This window comes from Anabrus simplex, chromosome 1, assembly GCF_040414725.1.
Source record: "Anabrus simplex isolate iqAnaSimp1 chromosome 1, ASM4041472v1, whole genome shotgun sequence".
Taxonomy (NCBI): Eukaryota; Metazoa; Arthropoda; class Insecta; order Orthoptera; family Tettigoniidae; genus Anabrus; species Anabrus simplex.
The window spans coordinates 510,609,066-510,628,318 of record NC_090265.1 but is presented as its reverse complement, the minus strand read 5'-3'; the positions used below and the strand labels follow the sequence as shown (position 1 = coordinate 510,628,318).

The 19,253-nt window shown below is 35.8% G+C and overlaps 2 protein-coding genes across 3 annotated transcripts in view; one reads left to right on the top strand and one right to left on the bottom strand.

The window, feature by feature from the left end:
* Positions 1 to 14,849, top strand: part of LOC136857038 (palmitoyltransferase ZDHHC16) — a 135,073-nt gene extending 120,224 nt beyond the window's left edge. For both annotated transcript variants that reach the window (XR_011017530.1, XM_067135390.2), the window contains one exon: positions 14,715 to 14,849. Coding sequence is in view for 1 of the 2 variants with exons in the window: in XM_067135390.2 (XP_066991491.2) it covers positions 14,715 to 14,720 (6 nt within the window). In the remaining variant the exon portion in view is untranslated. The remainder of the gene's footprint in view (positions 1 to 14,714) is intronic.
* The window catches only part of LOC136857037 (serine protease snake), a 131,649-nt gene that overhangs the window by 20,479 nt on the left and 91,917 nt on the right, over positions 1 to 19,253 (bottom strand). The window contains exon 2 of the mRNA XM_067135386.2: positions 18,894 to 19,166. Coding sequence (XP_066991487.2) covers positions 18,894 to 19,166 — 273 coding nt within the window. The remainder of the gene's footprint in view (positions 1 to 18,893; positions 19,167 to 19,253) is intronic.

The window sequence follows — 19,253 nt, the reverse complement described above, 5'->3', positions numbered from 1 at the left end:
GTGATTGATGGTTTATGATGTATAATTATTTACATTAAGTTATTCTAATAAAATATGACTAATAAAATGCAAGTAAATTCTATAATATGTTCTTTCATTTCAATAAGGAGATTTTTTTAAAATTGAATATTTCAGTTCGGATTAACCGGATTTTCGGATTAATGGGATTTGGATTAACGGGATTCTAGTGTAATACTGTACAACGGGTATAAGATTTTACATTGCATTTATTTACTTATTTATTTTTTACCCATTTTGGAACCTAAGTAGCATAACGACCTGTTGCGTTATAACCAGAGCCCCCTTTGCCACCGCTTTTCAGGGTTCCTGAAGGGTCTTCACAGCTACCGTAGCAGTCCAAGGGCCCTTGAAGTCCCCACTGTACTTCACCCCTTCAGGCTGTCCCCTACTTCGGCTGTCCAATCTCCATAGACGAGGGGATGAAATTAATTTGTTCACACACATTTTTTATTTACAATAACCTGCACTGGTCGAATGCCCTCTAACGTTTCAATTATTTTCTCTGTTGCTGTTTATTCTCTTCTTGAATGTCTGTACAGATTTTAGAAAGATTTGGAAAATTTTGGTCAGCCTGATGATATCCACAGCTGTATTGCTTTGCTTTGACTGAGTCCACTGCCCCTCGTATCAGGCAGCTTCTCAGTTGATCTCAGAAACTGGAGCAAAACCCATTCCAGCCCTCAGTCCAGATACAGTATCCCTGGACTGGCCAGGAGTTGAGCCTAGGACCTCTGGGTAAGGGGCAGGCATGTTACACCTACACCATTGGGTTGACAAAATCAATGTAAGGATGTTATAAGTCTAATATGAAGCAGTGCCATATTGACTTCAGGAACTGGCAGGATGGAGTCTCTGATGTGGCAGTGTATTGTCCACAAGGGCCCACTACATTCTGAACAACAGAAACAGATTGTAGAAGATCGTACAAGAGAATGAGAAATTCGCAGAAGAAATGACTGCCATGTTCTACAAAAAGAGGAGCTTTGGCAGATTTGATGTGTCAGAGCTTGTGTGGTTCTAGAACTGATCTCTTCAGCCTCCTAATAACTAGGGTTCAGAAGTTTATGACTAGTAGTATAAAATATGCAATCAAATATGCTCTAAAATCTAATTAAATATAACCTAAAATAAGGTAAAATATGACTCGAGCATTTTAGGAATAGGTAGCAAGTACTACTAACATTAAACGTGTCAAGATGTGATTAGACAGCAGAAGTTTAGGCTCTAAAAGGTAATGTTTTAAGTGCCTAAAATAGGCTCCTTAACTACTATATTTAGGCACTAAAATGAATCATAGGCAGATATCAAGAAAACATTAAAACACTGGGCGAGTTGGCCGTGCGGTTAGGAGTGCACAGCTGTGAGCTTGCATCCAGGAGATAGTGGGTTCGAATCCCACTGTCACCAGCCCTGAAGATGGTTTTCTGTGGTTTCCCATTTTCACATCAGGCAAATGCTGGGGCTGTACCTTAATTAAGGCCACGGCCGCTTCCTTCCCATTCCTAGCCCTTTCCTAGCCCTTTCCTATCCCCTCGTCGCCATAAGACCTATCTGGGTTGGTGCGACGTAAAGCAACTAGCAAAAAAAACCAAACAGTGTTAAGTGACATAAACGACCTTAACTTAATTTTAATGTGCACTATTGGTATTAAAAGAAACCAAATACATTTCACAATCGGCACATGTAGGCATAACTCACAATTACAGACTGAGGTTAAACATCATATCCATAGTTGGCTTCACAGTAAATAATAAGCACTTTCTCTAAATTGTCCATGGAAAAGTTATGGCGTTTGTCACTAAGTATTAATTTTTATGCTAAGAAAGAGTGTTCAACGTCAACTGAAGACACAGGGCAATATTTTAAGTTTTTGATATGATGAACTGGGATTTCACTTTCACCTTTCACTTTAGATGATTTTATTTTTGGCATTATGTTTTCTTCAAGTGAACATGTTGAGCTCTAAAGACCAACACGTACCAGATGTGCAGCTGTTGTTCTAGTGAAAGATGAAATTCCAAGATTTAACAAGCTTTTATTTATAAAGGTAAAGAGACTGGGATGTTCATATTGTGTCACTAATTGCTAGGCTTAGCAAAGCTGGGAAGGAGGAAGGGGTTGCTATCTGTCCTTGCAGTGTTCAATGGTACAGGCTCATAACAATCATAGTTGACCTTTAAGTTACAGGCTCTTTAAAAATAATGGTACAGTAGGCCATTATTATAAAGTGTAAAATATCAAAATTAAAAAGGAAATTCAAATCTAACAAAGAAAAAACTAGTCAGCCTGGAAAATTGTCAATAAAAATAGACCTCGAATGGAAAATGGGCACTAACATCAAAATAGGCATTTTTAGGCATTATAAAACTGCTTTATATAGACCTAAACATTCACGAAACATGTAGATTTAAAAGGTGACGCATGTACATGTTAAGGAAAGAAATAGGCATTTGTCTAAAATCTGCTGTCTAGTGATAATACAGCAGCCACTGACAGAGCTACAATAGGTAAATTAAAACTGTATACATTCATTCAGTATCATAGCTCTGAGATATGTTTTCCTTTTAAAAAAGAATTAAAAAATGAAATAATTAACATGCCATTTGGCATTTGTCAGTGTACGTTCGTACAAGCATCTTTTTATTAGAATCGTGTCTTCTAAACCTGCCACCTATCTCTTTTGGGAAAAGAAAGAAAAATACATCTACTATAATATTTTGCAATCGTGTGTTTGGAAATCAATACTGATAACGTGTACCTTGTTAAAAAGAATGCCTCAATTTAAACAAAAATCCTCAAAATATAATCAAATATGACTTTATATCACTAAAATGAGAAAAATATGACCAAAGCAAAAAAATGGCCAAAATATGCATTTATATGCAATATATTATTGCTTTAAACAGTGCCAGGGTCCCATCATTCATAGTTATTTTTCAGATTTCGGGTAAAATGAGCTCAGGAAAGGTATAAGACTTTTCTATAACCTCCAAACTTTACTAATAACCTGTAATCTTCATCCCTGGTGCACTGAGAAGACCACCTTTAGATCAGAGACTGCTACTTCTTTTAATATACGAAGGGCATACCATATTGTTTTGCACTTTATTTTTTTTCTACCCAAATGAAGTAAATTACACATCAGTTGTTATGTCCACCTTCTCTACATAATTTCCTTGTAACTGTATGCACTTTTGCCACTGATGTGTCAGTCTCTCCAGACCTTCTTGAAACCATTCTTTTGGAGTGCTGGGTCCAGTTCTGAAAAATCCACAAAACGTGACCACGCAGAGGTTTCTTCATGTTCCCAAACACATGTGCCTGGCCAGGCTTCTAGAAAGATATGTTATAGCAGATATATTAACCTCAAGGTTAAAGTCAGTAAGATTGCTAAAGATATCTGGTTTTTGAAAGAATGTTTAAGGTGCGACATAATACCGAAATTCTTAAGGTCTACCCAAAGAAAGAACATATCAAGTTCAAAATCTCTTGATACCCAAAACAGAGTAAACAAAATATGGCTAAAAAACGAATTAAAGTTACTGTACAGAAAGAAATTACTACTAAACTTACAGCTCTACAAAGCACACTTAAGTATATCCCATTTTACATCGCCTTTAGACTGGAGCTCCATTCAACGACATACTATTGAAAAACTCTCAAACATCTTAGACAGAAAGCAAAAAACTCTAGAAAACAAACTAAAACACCTAAAGAAGATCAAAAAAGTTAACTGTTAATGGAAAAAATTATTCAATTCCTTTAAAGATAAACAACCCCGCGACAATTAATTTATCAGACACCAATTTTTCTGAAAATGAAATGAACATACTCAACAAAGGAACTAAGTTCAATTGGCCTAATCCGTACAAAATGGAAGAATTAACTATCACAATAGCGGAATCTGAAGCAAATATGGGGAAACTGCCGGCAGAAATACAAAACGACATTAAATATGAAGTAAAAAAGGAACTCCCAAGTTTAGTAAAAGAAATGAAAACTAATTCCGACCAGACCCTCCTAAAACAAATAAAAGATTTAAAGACAAAAATAACAGATAACGACATTATCGTGACTAAGGCAGATAAAGGCGAAACAATAGTCCTAGTAAATAAAAGTGACTACATCAAAAAAACCGAAGAATTCTTTTCTAATGAATCTTACACTATAGTAAATAAAGACCCAATCTCTAGAATTCAAAGAAATCTAAAAACAATTCTTAAAAATTCAAATTGTTTATTTAACGAGCAAGAACAACAAAAAATGGTCAACATGAACCCAACATTACCCAAGGCAAAGGCACTACCTAAAGTACACAAAAACAATACACCCATTCGACCAATTATAAACAGCAGAAATAGCCCAACATATAAAATATCAAAATTTATATATCAGTTCCTCAAAAAGCGTTATAAGTTCCAGAGTAACTCCTCAATTAAAAACTCAATTGAATTTTGCGAAAGATTAAAAAACTTCAACTTACAACCCCACCATAGAATGAGCTCGTTTGACATTTCCAATATGTATTCAAATATCCCCATTAAAGAAACGATCGAAATTATTAACTCAAACCTTTCCAAATATAGCAACTTAAGTAAGCTAGAAGTAGATGAATTTATTACACTACTTAAATTCGTACTAAATAATAACTATTTCACCTTTAACAATAAAATTTACCACCAATTAAGTTTAGCCATGGGTGACCCCAGCTCGGGAATATTAGCGGATATTTATATGGATAACATAGAACATAGCATTATAAAACCAAACATAGAAGGAATCTGTCTTTGGCTGAGATTTGTTGACGATACATTTGTAATAACAGACAACCGAAAAAATAATAGCGAAAAAATCCTTGAATTTTTAAATAACATCGATAGATACGTAAAATTTACCAAAGAAGACGAAAAAAACAACTCATTGAATTATCTAGATGTTACTGTAACACGCTTAAAATCCAAATTTGATTATCAGATATACAGAAAACCAACACACACGCCAATAACAATAAGAAATGACTCACTCCACCCCAAATCCCACAAACAAGCAACCTTTTTCAGTATGGTCTAAAGAGCCTACAAAATACCCTTATCACCTGCGAATTTTACAAAAGAAATACATTTTATAAAAGAACTAGCACTAGCCAATGGATATAAAGCAGACATAGCAAATCGAATCATCAACAAAGTAAAGCTCAAAATAGCCACAAACCTCACACCGGAAAAGACTAAAAAATCCAAATACGCAACCTTCACTTACACCAGTTCAAAGATTCACCAAATACCAAACTCACTCAAAAAACGAGATATGCAAATAGCCTTTAAAACATACAACAATAACAAAAGCTTATTTTTTAACCATAACACAGTAAATGCCTACAATAACAAATTTCAAGACTCCGAAATATACAGACTAACATGCGCACAGTGTAAATCTTCATATGTTGGCCAAACTGGACGCAGTTTCCTAACCAGATACATGGAACACTTTAATGCCTTAAAACACAATAAATACTCCGCAATGAGTAATCATATGAAAGAAACCGGCCATCATTACACCTCAATAGACAAAGACCTTACAATAATCAAAAGAATCGAAAAGGGGAAGCTAAGGACAGAATTCGAAAACATATATATTTATTTGGATCAATACTTTAATAAAGGAAAAAACTTGAATGACGCAGTCGAAATAAAAAGTCCGTTAATAAAGCAGTTGCCAACATTATTACGAAATCTCAAATCAGATAAAAGCAAATTCTTTAAAATATTCAATCTAAATACACTCATAACTGAAACCATTTCGGCAACGCAAAAAAGTCCCCCTCCACATAACACGCCAAAGCTTAACGCCCCGCCTGCAGGATCGTCCTCTACCCCCACCTCGACAACAGATAAGAATTCCCTACCACGTAGCACGTCAATAGCAAACGCCCCGCCCAACATCTCTTCCCCTCAACCCCCTACCCGCCCTTCACAACAGCTCTTTCATACGTACAACACAAGGAGTAGAGCCACAACAGACAATAGTCACAGTAACGCAATAAGGCCCACAAGATTCTGTAGCAGCAGACAAAGGGGTAAGTGATAATGCAACATCAACACTCACATTACAAGCACAACACACACACACACACACAATATTACTTAAGTTCATTTCCATTTGTTCCAGATGCTTCTTCCATTCCATAAATCAAAAGAAACATAATCAGATACTCAAAATTTGGATTGAAGCCCCTTTTAACCATAACTTACATCAAAACAATCAACTTCCAACGGAGAGTCTGGTTGCTACAAACAAGAATTAAATATGTCAATACTTCTCTGATCAACTTGCCAAACTGCAGCAGCAAGCCTCATCAAATTTAGAAGCCATTTTCCAACGAACCGAAGACTTCAATTCTAGATTATCATCACGACTAATCACGCATAATGCAAAATTACAGTCTTTTTAAATAACATTATTTAGAGAGCACAATTCTTAATTAAAATTCTCAATACTGAAATGTTACTGTATTCTAGAAACCAACGCACTTCAGAAACTATGGGTCCTATATATTAACATCCAATGTTTATATTAAGACTCAAATTTTAATGCCAAATTATAGTTGAATCAATTTTATTTTAACATTGCAAACAATTTTTAGCCAAATTTTCAAATTGTAAAAACTGTGTTTTGGACGTCAATGTGTTTTAGAATTAAGAGTTAATCCATTTTAACATTGCAAATCATACAGTCATAATTTTTAATGTGTATATTATTCTTGTTTTAAATATTGTTATCACTGAAATTAGATTTACATTCAATGTAATGAAATTTGTAACAACAACCCAAATATGACAAACCTTGAGGCAATTGTATAGGCTGATGATGCTTGTGAATAAAAGCAAAACATGTCCCAGTAAATTAGTGTTGTAACATTACAACTTAGCAACACAAACTGTAATTTGTATTGAAAAGGTGGATCAAAATAACCAACAAATTGTTAGTATATCATAACAGACCTTCTCGTAAATTCTAGAGTGCTTAAAGCCCAGATATAATGTAAAGAATATTCTGCATAGTTCTCGTCTACCTAGTGCCATTCTGGATGGTACACAATACTGTAGTGGATTACAAATCATATATACAGGTAATAATAAATTATATACTAGTAATTACAGGTTCTTACATTAACTATACTTAGATATATGTACATATACAGCACATGTTTCATGACATAACCTCACAAACAATGCAATCATCTGACTACATAAATAATAATAATAATAATACTAAATGGATGTAAATACTTCATAGCCATACATTGCAAATAATAATAATAATAATAATAATAATAATAATAATAATAATAATAATAATAATAATAATAATAATAATAATATGAGCTCGATACTTGCATTATTTACCCATGGGTGAGAGAATATTGTTTTCATGTTATATCAGTTTATCATACTTGCATCAACGTGTCTAATATAATCGGAAAGAATGCATTCCCAAAGCCTCCAAACAACACGTCAAGCTGACTGGCCTGTGATTATCTGCTTTATGTTTATCACCCTTTCCCTTGTACACTGAGGCTACTATTGTAACTCTCCATTCATTTGGTATCACTGCTTCGTGCAAACAGCAAATAAGTATGTATTTCAGATATGGACTATACCCCATCCCATTGCCTTTAATATATCCCCAGAGATTTTATCAATCACAGTTCCTTTTCTAGCTTCAACTTTTGTATTGTTGTTGTTGTTGTTGTTGTTGTTTAAATGTCTTTATTATTAAAGGTAAATTTCAATCATTTGCCAGTATTTGTTGCCTCCTTTATCTGGACCAGTGGTTCCCAAACTTTTCCAGCTGACACCTCTCCTTTTCAGATACGGGTCATCCCCTTCCCCCGGTCGCTTCTATAACCTCTCCGATGAATTGACGTGGAGGATATAGACCTAACCTAATGACACTACATAATGAATTAGCCCATTATTCAATTATTTATGAAAAAATAATATGAAGTACGGGCTTTATATCTATGATATACTAACTTAATTTTAGCACAATACAAAGAACACACTTTTACAATAAATCCTTAAATTAGTCAACAAATATCAGTGAGAGGGTTGACACTGTTTTCTCTTTGGTATGTTTGGTTTGATATTTGACAGAGCACAGCGATCACTTGCAACATCAAGCCGATAGTGCTGCTTTGTTTTTATGACACTCAGCGTTGAAAATCCTGACTCGCATAAATATGTTGTTGAAAATGGGACAATGACACACAATACTACTTTGGCTATTTCAGGATACACTGCAAGACAGTTTACCCAAAAGTTGCCCAGTCCTAATATTTTGTAATTGTCTTTTAGCTTTGAATCACACTTCAAATCTATGGCTTCTTCTTGAAGTTGTGCTGGCAGTGCTTCAATGTCAATGGCAAATGGATTTCTTGTTAACATCCAGGACCATTCATCTGACGAGATATCAGGAAAGTAGAAATTGAATTCTTGTCCAACAATCCTTCATGTTCAGTATCAAGCATTCTGTGGCATACAGGGCTTCTGGACAGATAACTGTGTGGTTGTGCCTCAATTTGCTGCTATGAGAGAGACATTTCTTGTTATAAATGTTCTTCGTCAGTTGATATGCTAACTTTAGTTTGTTAATCCGGGTTGTTAGTGCTACCCCTTCTGACATATTGGGTTCCAGCTATTCCCTCAGGTACTTAAAACTGTTGACTCTCAATCTGGCCCTGTTCCAACTGTAATTTCCTGGGAGTATCACTGAAGTTGGTGAAGAATTTTGTCTTTTCTTGAGACACCTGTAATCCCACCTTGGCAGCCTGTTGTTTAATTGCATTGATCTGTTTCACTGCTACTTCTATTGAGTTCGCCAGAAGTGCCCAGTCATCTGAGAATGCCAAACAGTCCACTAGTAATCCCTTCTGTTTGTGTCCCAGGTAAATACCGCTTGGTATCTTTTATTCTTCCACTTCTTTCCACCACTCTCTGATGGCCTTGTCCAATGCACAGTTGAAGATAAGGGGGGAAAGTTCATCTCCCTGTCTAACTCCTGTCTTTATTTCAAAATTTTCCACAAGCGCTCTTCTGAACTTCATTCATGATCGCGTATCACTCAGGGTCTTTTGGATAAGGTGGTGGGTCTTCCAGTCCAGGCCCATTTCCTGCAGAATTCTCATGAGAGTTGGCCTGCCTATTGAGTCGTATGCCTTTTTCCTTAGTCCAGTTGCACTTGCACAAGTGTCACACAGGCAGTCCGATGGTGAGTTGACAAGTGCAAGTGCATCCACAGAGCAGGCAGGGACTTGTAAGCCAGCAGCACTGCTTCATTCATTGTTGAGTTGAGTTGGAGGGCGATTGTTCATGTTGCTGGTGGCAGCTGCTGTATAGTTGTGTTTTGCATTGATTCGTTTACAAGTTGATATTGTTGGGGTTGTCAAATGTCATCATTATGTGTGAGCTTATTATTCCTTTTTTTTTTAACTTTAGTCTATGATACAATTGGCTTGAAGAAGTTAAAAATTATGTGGTGCACAGAATTGAAAACAAACTATTGAACAAAAAAGGAAAAGTGTCATTCAAGCTAAAAGATTTAGCAAATATTTCCAATTTGCATGTTATAAATCTCATTCCTTATTGACGGTTATCACTTTACAAATAAAAAGTATTTATATGATCCTCCTTTTCAATACAAAACACCATCTATATTAGATGGGACGATATCTATACATGTTTCGGCCTAATATAAAGGCCATCCTCAGTAGAGGTTCAATTATTACATTATACAAACAAATTAAAAATACTGACGAAGTGGAATTAAAATACAATGATCATGATTCACGAAGTAAAAACATGTTGAGGTAAAAAAAAAAGGCAGATACAGGCAACGCCAGTGTGGTTATAAAATAAGTGACTACATAAACAAAACACAACCCTTTTTTACTAACAGTACTTTTAATGTAGTCAAAAAAGATCCCACAAACAGAATACAAAGAGAACTGAAATCTTTAATTAAGAACCTCTTATTTTTGTTTAATGACCTTGAGAAACCCAAATTGTTTGTCATGAATCCCAAGTTACCTACGGCAAAAGCATTACCAAAGATTCACAAGGCCAAAGTCCCCATAAGTCCCGTTATTCATTTCAGAAATAGTCCGACGTACAAAATATCTCAGTATATTCACAATTTTCTCAAAAATCATTATTTTTTCCGAGCTAATACGTCAGTTAAATATTCCCTGAAACTTTGTAATAGAATTAAAAGATCTTACTGGTACTTTACTAAAACATTACACCCTTCACTCCTTCGACATTGTTAATATGTATGCGAATGTACCTACTAATAAAACCATTAAAAAAATAAAAACTAATCTTTCCAAATTCATTAAATTGACTGTAGGTGAGAGAGATGAGTTTGTTCAGATCCTAAAATTTATATTAAATAATAATTTCTTCACTTTTAATAATACTGTATACCAACAGAAGGGTCTTCCAATGGAGTCACCGACCTCGGGAATCCTCACTGACATTTACGTTGATTTTATGAACACACTCACATCATATGCAAAATTAATGGTATCACACACTGAACATGCTATGTTGATGACACTTCTATTATCCTAGATTCCCATACTATAGATAGAAATACAATACTTGAATTACTTAATAGCTTTGACCCTCAAATAAAGTTCACGATAGAATCCTAAAACAACAATTCTTTTAATTATCTCAATCTACGTATCACTCGCAATCATAATAAAACCCTTTCCTTTGATATTTACAGGAAGCCCACTCACACAGTTAACACAATTCACCAGACTTCTCTATACCTGGGGATGCAGAAGAAGGCAGCTTTTAATAGTATGATTTTCAGACCACTTAATGTTCTGTATCCCGTAAGAATTTTAAGAAAGAAATCAACACCATTTATACAATAGCTGAATGTAATGGTTTCAATTTTGTGAACAAAATTCTTAATAAATTCAGAACTAAACCAAAGACCACCTTGGAAAAAGAAACTCCCCCTTAAGAGAAGTTTACTACATTTACCTTTAACAATAATAACATATATCCAATTTCTAATATTAAAAAAAAAAAAAAAAAAAGTTAAAAATAGCTTTCAAGACCACTCACACCAATGCTAAAATAGTTTTTAATTCCCATACTGTCAATGGCAACAGCAAATTTATGAACTCTGGGGTATATAAATTAAAGTGCCAGTCTTGTTGTCTTGTTTTTTCAACATACATAGGACAAACAGGCCGTAGTTTCAATATAAGATACACCCAACATCTTAACGCCTTGAAGTATAACCGCTACTCAGCCATGAGCGAACATTGTAGGGAAAAAATCACGCAACAATTAACCAGGATTTAAAGATTTTACATTATGAACAGAAAGGTCCCTTACTCAATATACTGGAGAATATTTATATCGATATTGACCAATACAACAATTCCTCACACAACCTAAATGAAATCAACAATAAGAAAGATATATTATTGGAAACCTCTGCCCGCTCATTTGTCAACAATTTATTAATAAAAACGAGTTTCACTACCGATGTTCCAGAACTAGACCCGCCCTTCCCTCAATATACCCCTCCTCCTTCTCCCTTCCTCTTCCCCACCCAACCACATTAGTACAGACACGCTGTAAGCTATACACAAGCTTAGTGTCAATGTGACATGAAACCAACAAGGTCGTACCACTTGAGACGACAACCTTTTAACAAGTAAGTTGTAAGCCTTTTCTTTTCACGCAATATTTTTGGTTTTGGTTTTCATCCATTAATTCTCGTATTAATCTCATTATTGATGGCCTCACTACACTGTGCAATACAGTGTCTCACTTTTTAAAAAGAATCAGCAAGTTTTATGTCAATCAAATTATTTTTCAGACGAGAGGATTTTTTACCTCAATATGTTTTTACTTTGTCAATAATGATCATTGTATTTTAATTCCACTTCATCAGTATTTTTAATATGTTTGTATAATGTAATAATCGAACTCTACTGAGGATGGCCTTTAGATTAGGCCGAAACATGTATAGATATCATCCCATCTAATATAGATGGTTGTTTTGTATTGAAAAGGAGGATCATATAAATTATTTTTTATTTGTTAAGTAATATTTTTCAAAGCGTGAAAATGCAAATTTGAACCACCCCATCAGTAGTAGTGACATTAACAGTCAAGGTGAAACTTTAACATTTGGTGAAAGTGGTGATGGTGGTGAAATGTGTGGCAACAGTGGTGTTGGGGATGGGAATGGCCGTGACATTGTTGTTGGTATTGATGCTGAAGAGGTATTAAAGACAGGGGCTTGTGGTAGTAGAATGGAAATTCCAACATTTGGAAATGAGGAGATACAGTAGGGCAGTGACAAGAAAAGTCAAAAAGAAAGAGAAGGAAAAGGACAAATGTGGGTACAAGTGTTGAGATAAAACTTTGTGTTCGAGAGGTGAACAGTGAAAATGGAACATTCAATGACCTGGTGGATTGAGTTATAAATGATGCTACCTACAGTTTATTGCTGTTCACAGTGCTTAGCAAATTATCTATTACCGGGCAAGTTGGCCATGCGGTTAGGAGCGCACAGCTGTGAGCTTGCATCCGGGAGATACCGTAGTGGGTTTGAATCCCACTTTCGGCAGCTCTGAATATGGTTTTCTGCGGTTTTCCATTTTCACACCTGGCAAATGCTGGGGCTGTACCTTAATTAAGGCCACGGCCATTTCCTTCACCTTCCTAGGGCTTTCCTATCTCATCATCGCCATAAGACCTATCTCCGTCGGTGCAACGTAAAGCAAATAAATAAATAAATAAATAAATAAATAAATAAATAAATAAATAAATAAATAATCTATTGTGATTTTTGAACTCAAAACGAGAATGTTCAGATCACCTTTGCTGCAAACTAGGAAATGGAGAAAAGAAGTTGAGACAATTCTTTGTTTTTCTCTGAAGACGGGATTGGTATTTTACTGTGCTTGCAGACTGCTTCATAGTGGTAAATAAGTTCAAAAATAAAAAATATTTAAAGCCTTTTAATATTTTTTAAAAACTATTAATTTTTCTTTTTAGCCTTAATAGGGGTTTTTCCTCATTTCTGTGCCTTCACTGTATTGTAAACTTTTTCCTTTTAGTGAAAAATGTGCTTAATTAAAATTATTGACTTAATTACAAGAATATTTGGGTATATTGTCATTTTCTTTTATCAGAGAAATTCTAAGCTTGGAGAAAATTGTTATGACAACTGGAAAAATTGTGCATGTTTTGCTGAGCACAAAATTTGGCACAACATAGAAATGCTGTCAGGAACATGATAGAAAGGACCAAGATGGCAGATCAGATTGACGGGAAACAACAGGAAAAGCTTCAAATGGATAAGCAGTATTGGTGGGAGGTCCCCAAGCTTGCCGTCATTATGGTCAAGTCATTGGGTTGTTGCAGTTTACCAATGCAAGGTTCCAATGAATGTTTTGGTTCGTCTTCTTGCGGGAACTTATTAAGGTCACTGGAACTCATAGCAGAATTCGATCCCTTCCTTTCCGAGTACATACGGCAGTATGGATCCAAACAAAGTGGTCGTACATCTTGTATATCAACTGAAATATGTGCGGAGTTTGTTTTTATCTTTACTGATCGAGTAAAGAAGGAGACTGTAAAGGAAATCAAGATTGCAAAGTATTTTTTGTTAATTGTTGATTCTACAGCAGACTTATACACAGACCAATTCGTTCCCACGTTCAGTGTACTTCTCATGGAAAACTCTCCAACTTAGAACAATTTCTTCAATTTCTAGCAAACACTGGCTACAAAGTGTTGGACTAAGCAGAGTATGTTGTTAAAGCAATTCAAAACCTTCAAATTGACATTGCTGAGTGCAGAGGACAGTTGTACGAGAATACATCTAATATGTCAGGAAAGTACACAGGGCTGCAAGCTAGAATTTGGCTGAGTGGATACAGTGTTCTGGACATTCCCTAAATCTTGTTGACAAGGAGGCTGCAGAATGCTGTGAACAAGTTTGTTTTAAAAATTCAGTTTACAATTTATTTGTAACATCACTTAACTTGTTTGTTTTTTGGCTGTCTGTTTCATTTTTTATTTCTCCAAGCATTCTACATTTTTTCTGCAAGTACTGAATGATGGAAATATTTGAAAGAAAGCTTGGAATAGAACAAAGGAAATACTGTCATCAAGAATATATGAGCAATGAGATGGTCAGCTCATCACAAATCCTGTCATGCTCTTTGATATTCGTGGGCAGCAATAAAGGCAATTCTTACTGCATTTTCAGAAGATGTTGGGCAAAAGCCAATGGTGAGATATAAAGCTGTTTCTCTGCTGAGCAAACTGGAACAACTGGAAATCAGGATTATGACTGCTTTTTGGTCATAAATTCTTGAAATATTTCACTCTGTTTTGAAACTCGTCCAATCACTCAGCATTTCCCTTGAGACTGTCATGGATACTTATCGTTCGCTTGTATTTTCCTGGCTGTGTATGTATTTACTATTATAGGAAATGCAAATAGACTTAACTGCACACATTAATTATTGAGGAAAGAAAGAAAGAGAAACAATGTAAAGAAAACTAACATTTTCAAAATTAATATTGACCCTCCTGTTAAAATACAGCATGGAATACGGAAGAACTTTTCCCCATTTCTTTTTACAGATATGACTTCTACTGGTGTTGTGTTGACTGGCCACATTGATGTTGTAAGAAGAAAGGTACAGGAGACACATTTTGATGACTCTCAACAAGAAAAGTAAACTACCAGAGGAGATGATTACAGAAGGCATGTTTTCTACAAAATAATTACTAATATACGTAATAATTTGGAGAAAAGAATGGAAGTGTAAAATTCACATAACAAAAAATATTGTTTCCTGTGTAAGCTTACAAAGTTTATTGTTGAATAAATTGGATAACAAGGTATAAACCTTCAAAGTATGTACCCAAGTGATTTGGAAATTCACATAGAAAGCAGATGTATCAACCTTACTTGTGTTTGAAATGTACTATGACCGAGTTCGATAGCTGCAGTCGCTTAAGTGCGGCCAGTATCCAGTATTCGGGAGATAGTGGGTTGGAACTCCACTGTTGGCAGCCCTGAAGATGGTTTTCCGTGGTTTCCCATTTTCACACCAGGCAAATGCTGGGGCTGTACCTTAATTAAGGCCACGGCCGCTTCCTTCCCAGTTCTAGATCTTTCCTGTCCCATCGTTGCCATAATACCTGTCTGTGTCGGTGCAACATAAAACCATTAACCAAAAAAAAAAGTACTATGAACAGTATGAACAAAGACAAAAACCTAACTCCATCAAAGCTTTTGTTGTTCCTGCGAGAAACAGATCTAGACAAATTATATTGAAATGTTATGGTTACACTCAGAATGCACCTTTCATGGCAGTATCTAATTGTTCAGCAGAGAGGTCGTTTTCTGGTTTAAGTGGGATTAAAAATTATCTTCTGACTGCTGCTTTGCAAGGAAGGCTTAACGTGTTATCTGCATTGCAAATTGACAGTGAAACTGTAAATAGACTAATTATGGTGACATAATTGATAACTGCCAAAAAGAAGTCTCAACGAAAATATTTCTAACCTCATTGATCTGAATAGTTTTCTTGTTGTTTTAAGGTGAACGTGGCTATTGCATTTCCTTCCTACCCCTCACCTATCCCAAACGCGACGTCGAGCTTGTACCTCTCCTCGCTCTGATAAGGTTTCCCTATAGATAACTGTAGGTAACTGAACAGCATTTAAGTGCGGAATCCATATTTCTTTGAAGTAATTCCATTATTGATGACATTAGTTTGGAGTCAATTTTATAGGGCATCAAAAAATGTATGAAACTTAAAACATTGAAAGTTGAAAACAAACAGGGGGAGGGGGTGTTTTGCGTGCAAAAAGTCTCTGGCCTAGGGCCTTGCTCTTGGTAAATCCAGTCCTGTAGATCAACATTTCACAAATATGGAGAGAAACCACTCCACTGTGCAACATCCTTCTACATGGTGCAGTGCTCTCTCATATTTACTGTATATAAAAGAAAAGGTAGTTCTTACATTTGTGTAGGGCTTAGCATCCTGTTGACTCTGCTATGGAGAGAGAGTATTGGCTTAAGGGCTATGATATGGTACTTCTAGTCTTATGAAAATAACTGTGATGAGAAGGGTTCAATCCCAATTTTTAGGCATCTTAAAAGTGATTTATACCCTATACCCCCACCTCCCATTTAACTTTAAGCAAAGGTCAGATGGCACCTGACATTATTTTTTAAATTTCAACAGCTTCCTCCAACTAGAGGTTGTCCAGTAGACAACCTCCAACTAGAGGTTGTCCAGTAGACAAAGCATTCCAAACATACATCTCTTTACAATCGAGGTGGTGAGAGAGAAATGTGTTCTAGCTAAGAAAGGTCAGCTGTTCTGTATTTCACTCATAACTGTCATACAATTAATTCCTCAGAAGTGCAATTGGACCATTTACATCCACCAAGTTCACCATGTACATAAATTTGTTATCCAATCTGAACAGCGTATAGAATTGTGCAAATGTAGTTGTTGTCATTGTGTCTCTAGCTCCAGCCAGTAGAGAGACACAGGGAGAGAGAGAGAAAAGAGTTATCAGGCAGATGTTAAGTATTTGAGACTATTCAATGGGCAAAATTCCTTTTTTTTTTTTTTTAAATACCACTACCACCACCGCATTGTATACTTACCTTCTGTATCCCTTTCTCCTTGCAATGTTCTTTACCTGTTGAAAGTCTTTGTATGAAAAACAGTAAGAACTTTAGGTACCAATCAGTGAAATTAAAACTGTCTTTGGAAAGGAAAAATATTTTCCAGTAATGCTTATTCACTTACAATTATTGCTGCAGTAACTTTTATCACATCTCAGACTTGGTTTTCTTGCTCCAGAGAAATGTTTTCTACCATCTAACATTTAGAACCATATGTACAGAGTGGCAAATTGGGCAGTTGCCTAGGGCAACAGGCTTTAGGGATTGGAAGAATTCTAGAATCCTATTAAAAAGGTTGAGAGAAATGAAATGAACAGAGCCTAAAGTCACCTCTAGTGGGATCAATGATGAGCAAGATGAAAAGCAATAAAGGTATTGAGACTGTTTACCCAAACCAATATTTATAGCTTTAACACGTTTACTCCTGTATCTGACTTCAGGCAAAAGATTTGCCACTACCTTAAGGTGTTTGATGAGAAAAATTTCAAGCTTCAATGTTCAGTATGCATTTACTGTCTCAGGTTTTACCAATAATTCTTATTTAGACCTTATACCTTATATAATTCATATGTGATGTGGTTTGCCATAATGGAACATATGTAGAAATGTTTGCATTTACTATGCTAAGATTTTAACACTCAAAGACTGATCATTACTGCCTACTGGCAATGGGTACATACTCCAAGGCGCAAGTATATTTGCACTACCGTATGTCGGTAATGTCTTTGAAGTTGAGTCAAAGGCACTCCTGGATGGGGAAGGCCTACGAAAAATAAATGGTGGTTGGTACACGTGGATGTTGACAGGGTGGAAGGAGTACCTTTGGTTGTAGGGCTGTATATGTGTTTGACTGACAAAGAGGACATGCAACACCAGAAAACATGGAAGTTGCTCAGGTAATGGTCAGGAGTGAATGTGTTAAGAATTTACATGAGTACTCCAGCTTATAATTGCTCAGCATGAAGCTCATTTTTAGTATTGAGATAGTCGAAGAACTACGGCACCGTATTTAAAGAGATTGTCGAAGTTACCTTGCTATTGAATGTGACCTCAGAAGGAAACTGGACTATGAAGAACCAATCATCTCATTTGCCAGTGACAAAACAAGGAGGAAACAGCTTGTGATATAAATGAAGCCCTGCTGTTCTGGACTCTGACAAAATTTATGAGTAAGCACAGGTAAATTTCTGTAAACATTTTTGTTTATATTTTCAATTTTGTGTAAGTTGCATTCATTTAAGATAAGCATAAGTAGTAAAAATAAATATAAATATTGTAGCAATGAAGTAACACAACAATAAATTTAAAAAGTCTATGTTATACAGTTCTGTGTACCTGTATGTGGAGGAGGTCTTTTCCCCAGGGGTGCAGGGTATTTGTTTATCTTGACTGGAAAATGAAATAGAAACACTGGAACAAGTGCATTGTCTTTCAGCAAATAATGAACCATGGGAGCATATTGCTAACAGGGGAGACCTTCCAATTTCCAGGCTACTGCTGCTAATTATATAAATTATCATCGGAGGTGTTCCTCCATTAGAGAAGGCTGGCTGAGGCTAAGTACGTATCATACTGCCTGTTTCCTTTAATTAGGTCAAAAATTTACAGGCTAATACCATTCAATAGCCACTCATTATGTGAATGCGGAGAGGTGCAGACTACCAATCATCTGTGTTAGTGCTCGTGTTGCCCTGATTCTTGCAGTGAGGAGGATTTGCTCAAGGCACAAGGAAATGCAGTCGCAGTTGCTCACTTCTGGGCAAAGACTATTTCATACCATTTTGTTATATATGTGTAAAAATTCCTTCTGTTTTATTGTTACTAAACTGTAATGTAAAAACCAAAACAAAAAAGTTCTATTGTATGCTTCTGACCACTAGACCAGCAGGGGCCATTTGCCTACTTACTTACCTACCTGGCTACCTTTCTATAAAAAATGAGATCATCCACTTTACAGTAAACTCTGGATTATGGCCAGTGTATCAGGCCTTGAGATTGTAATAACTTACTGTACTTTCAAAATTTAGTGACATATACGGAAGAAGATATGTTCATGGGGTAAGAGCAAATACTTCTATTTCTTATCTGCCTCTGAGCTACTTTTTACTAACCTGTTTCTGGATATTCAACACGTGTTAGGGGAGCTGGTCTATATGGTTTGTTTTGCTGCAATGCAGGTTTCCACAATGAATCATCACCGAAACGTATATTATCTCTGTTTCCTCTGTTGTCCTCCCTATCTCCACAGCACACAATTGGTGCACTTCTCAAGAAACCACAGACAACTGGTTTGTGGACTTCAATTACTGCCATAGCAGTGGAGCAGTCTGTGAGGAAGCGGCACACTCCCCTCCCACCATTCCTTAAGCTGCAGTAGTCTCCAACTGAAACAAGCAAGCAAATGGATTGTTGATAATATATCCTATGGATAATAGAGGTGAACTCGCTATCGTATGTAGTTTTAGAATGTT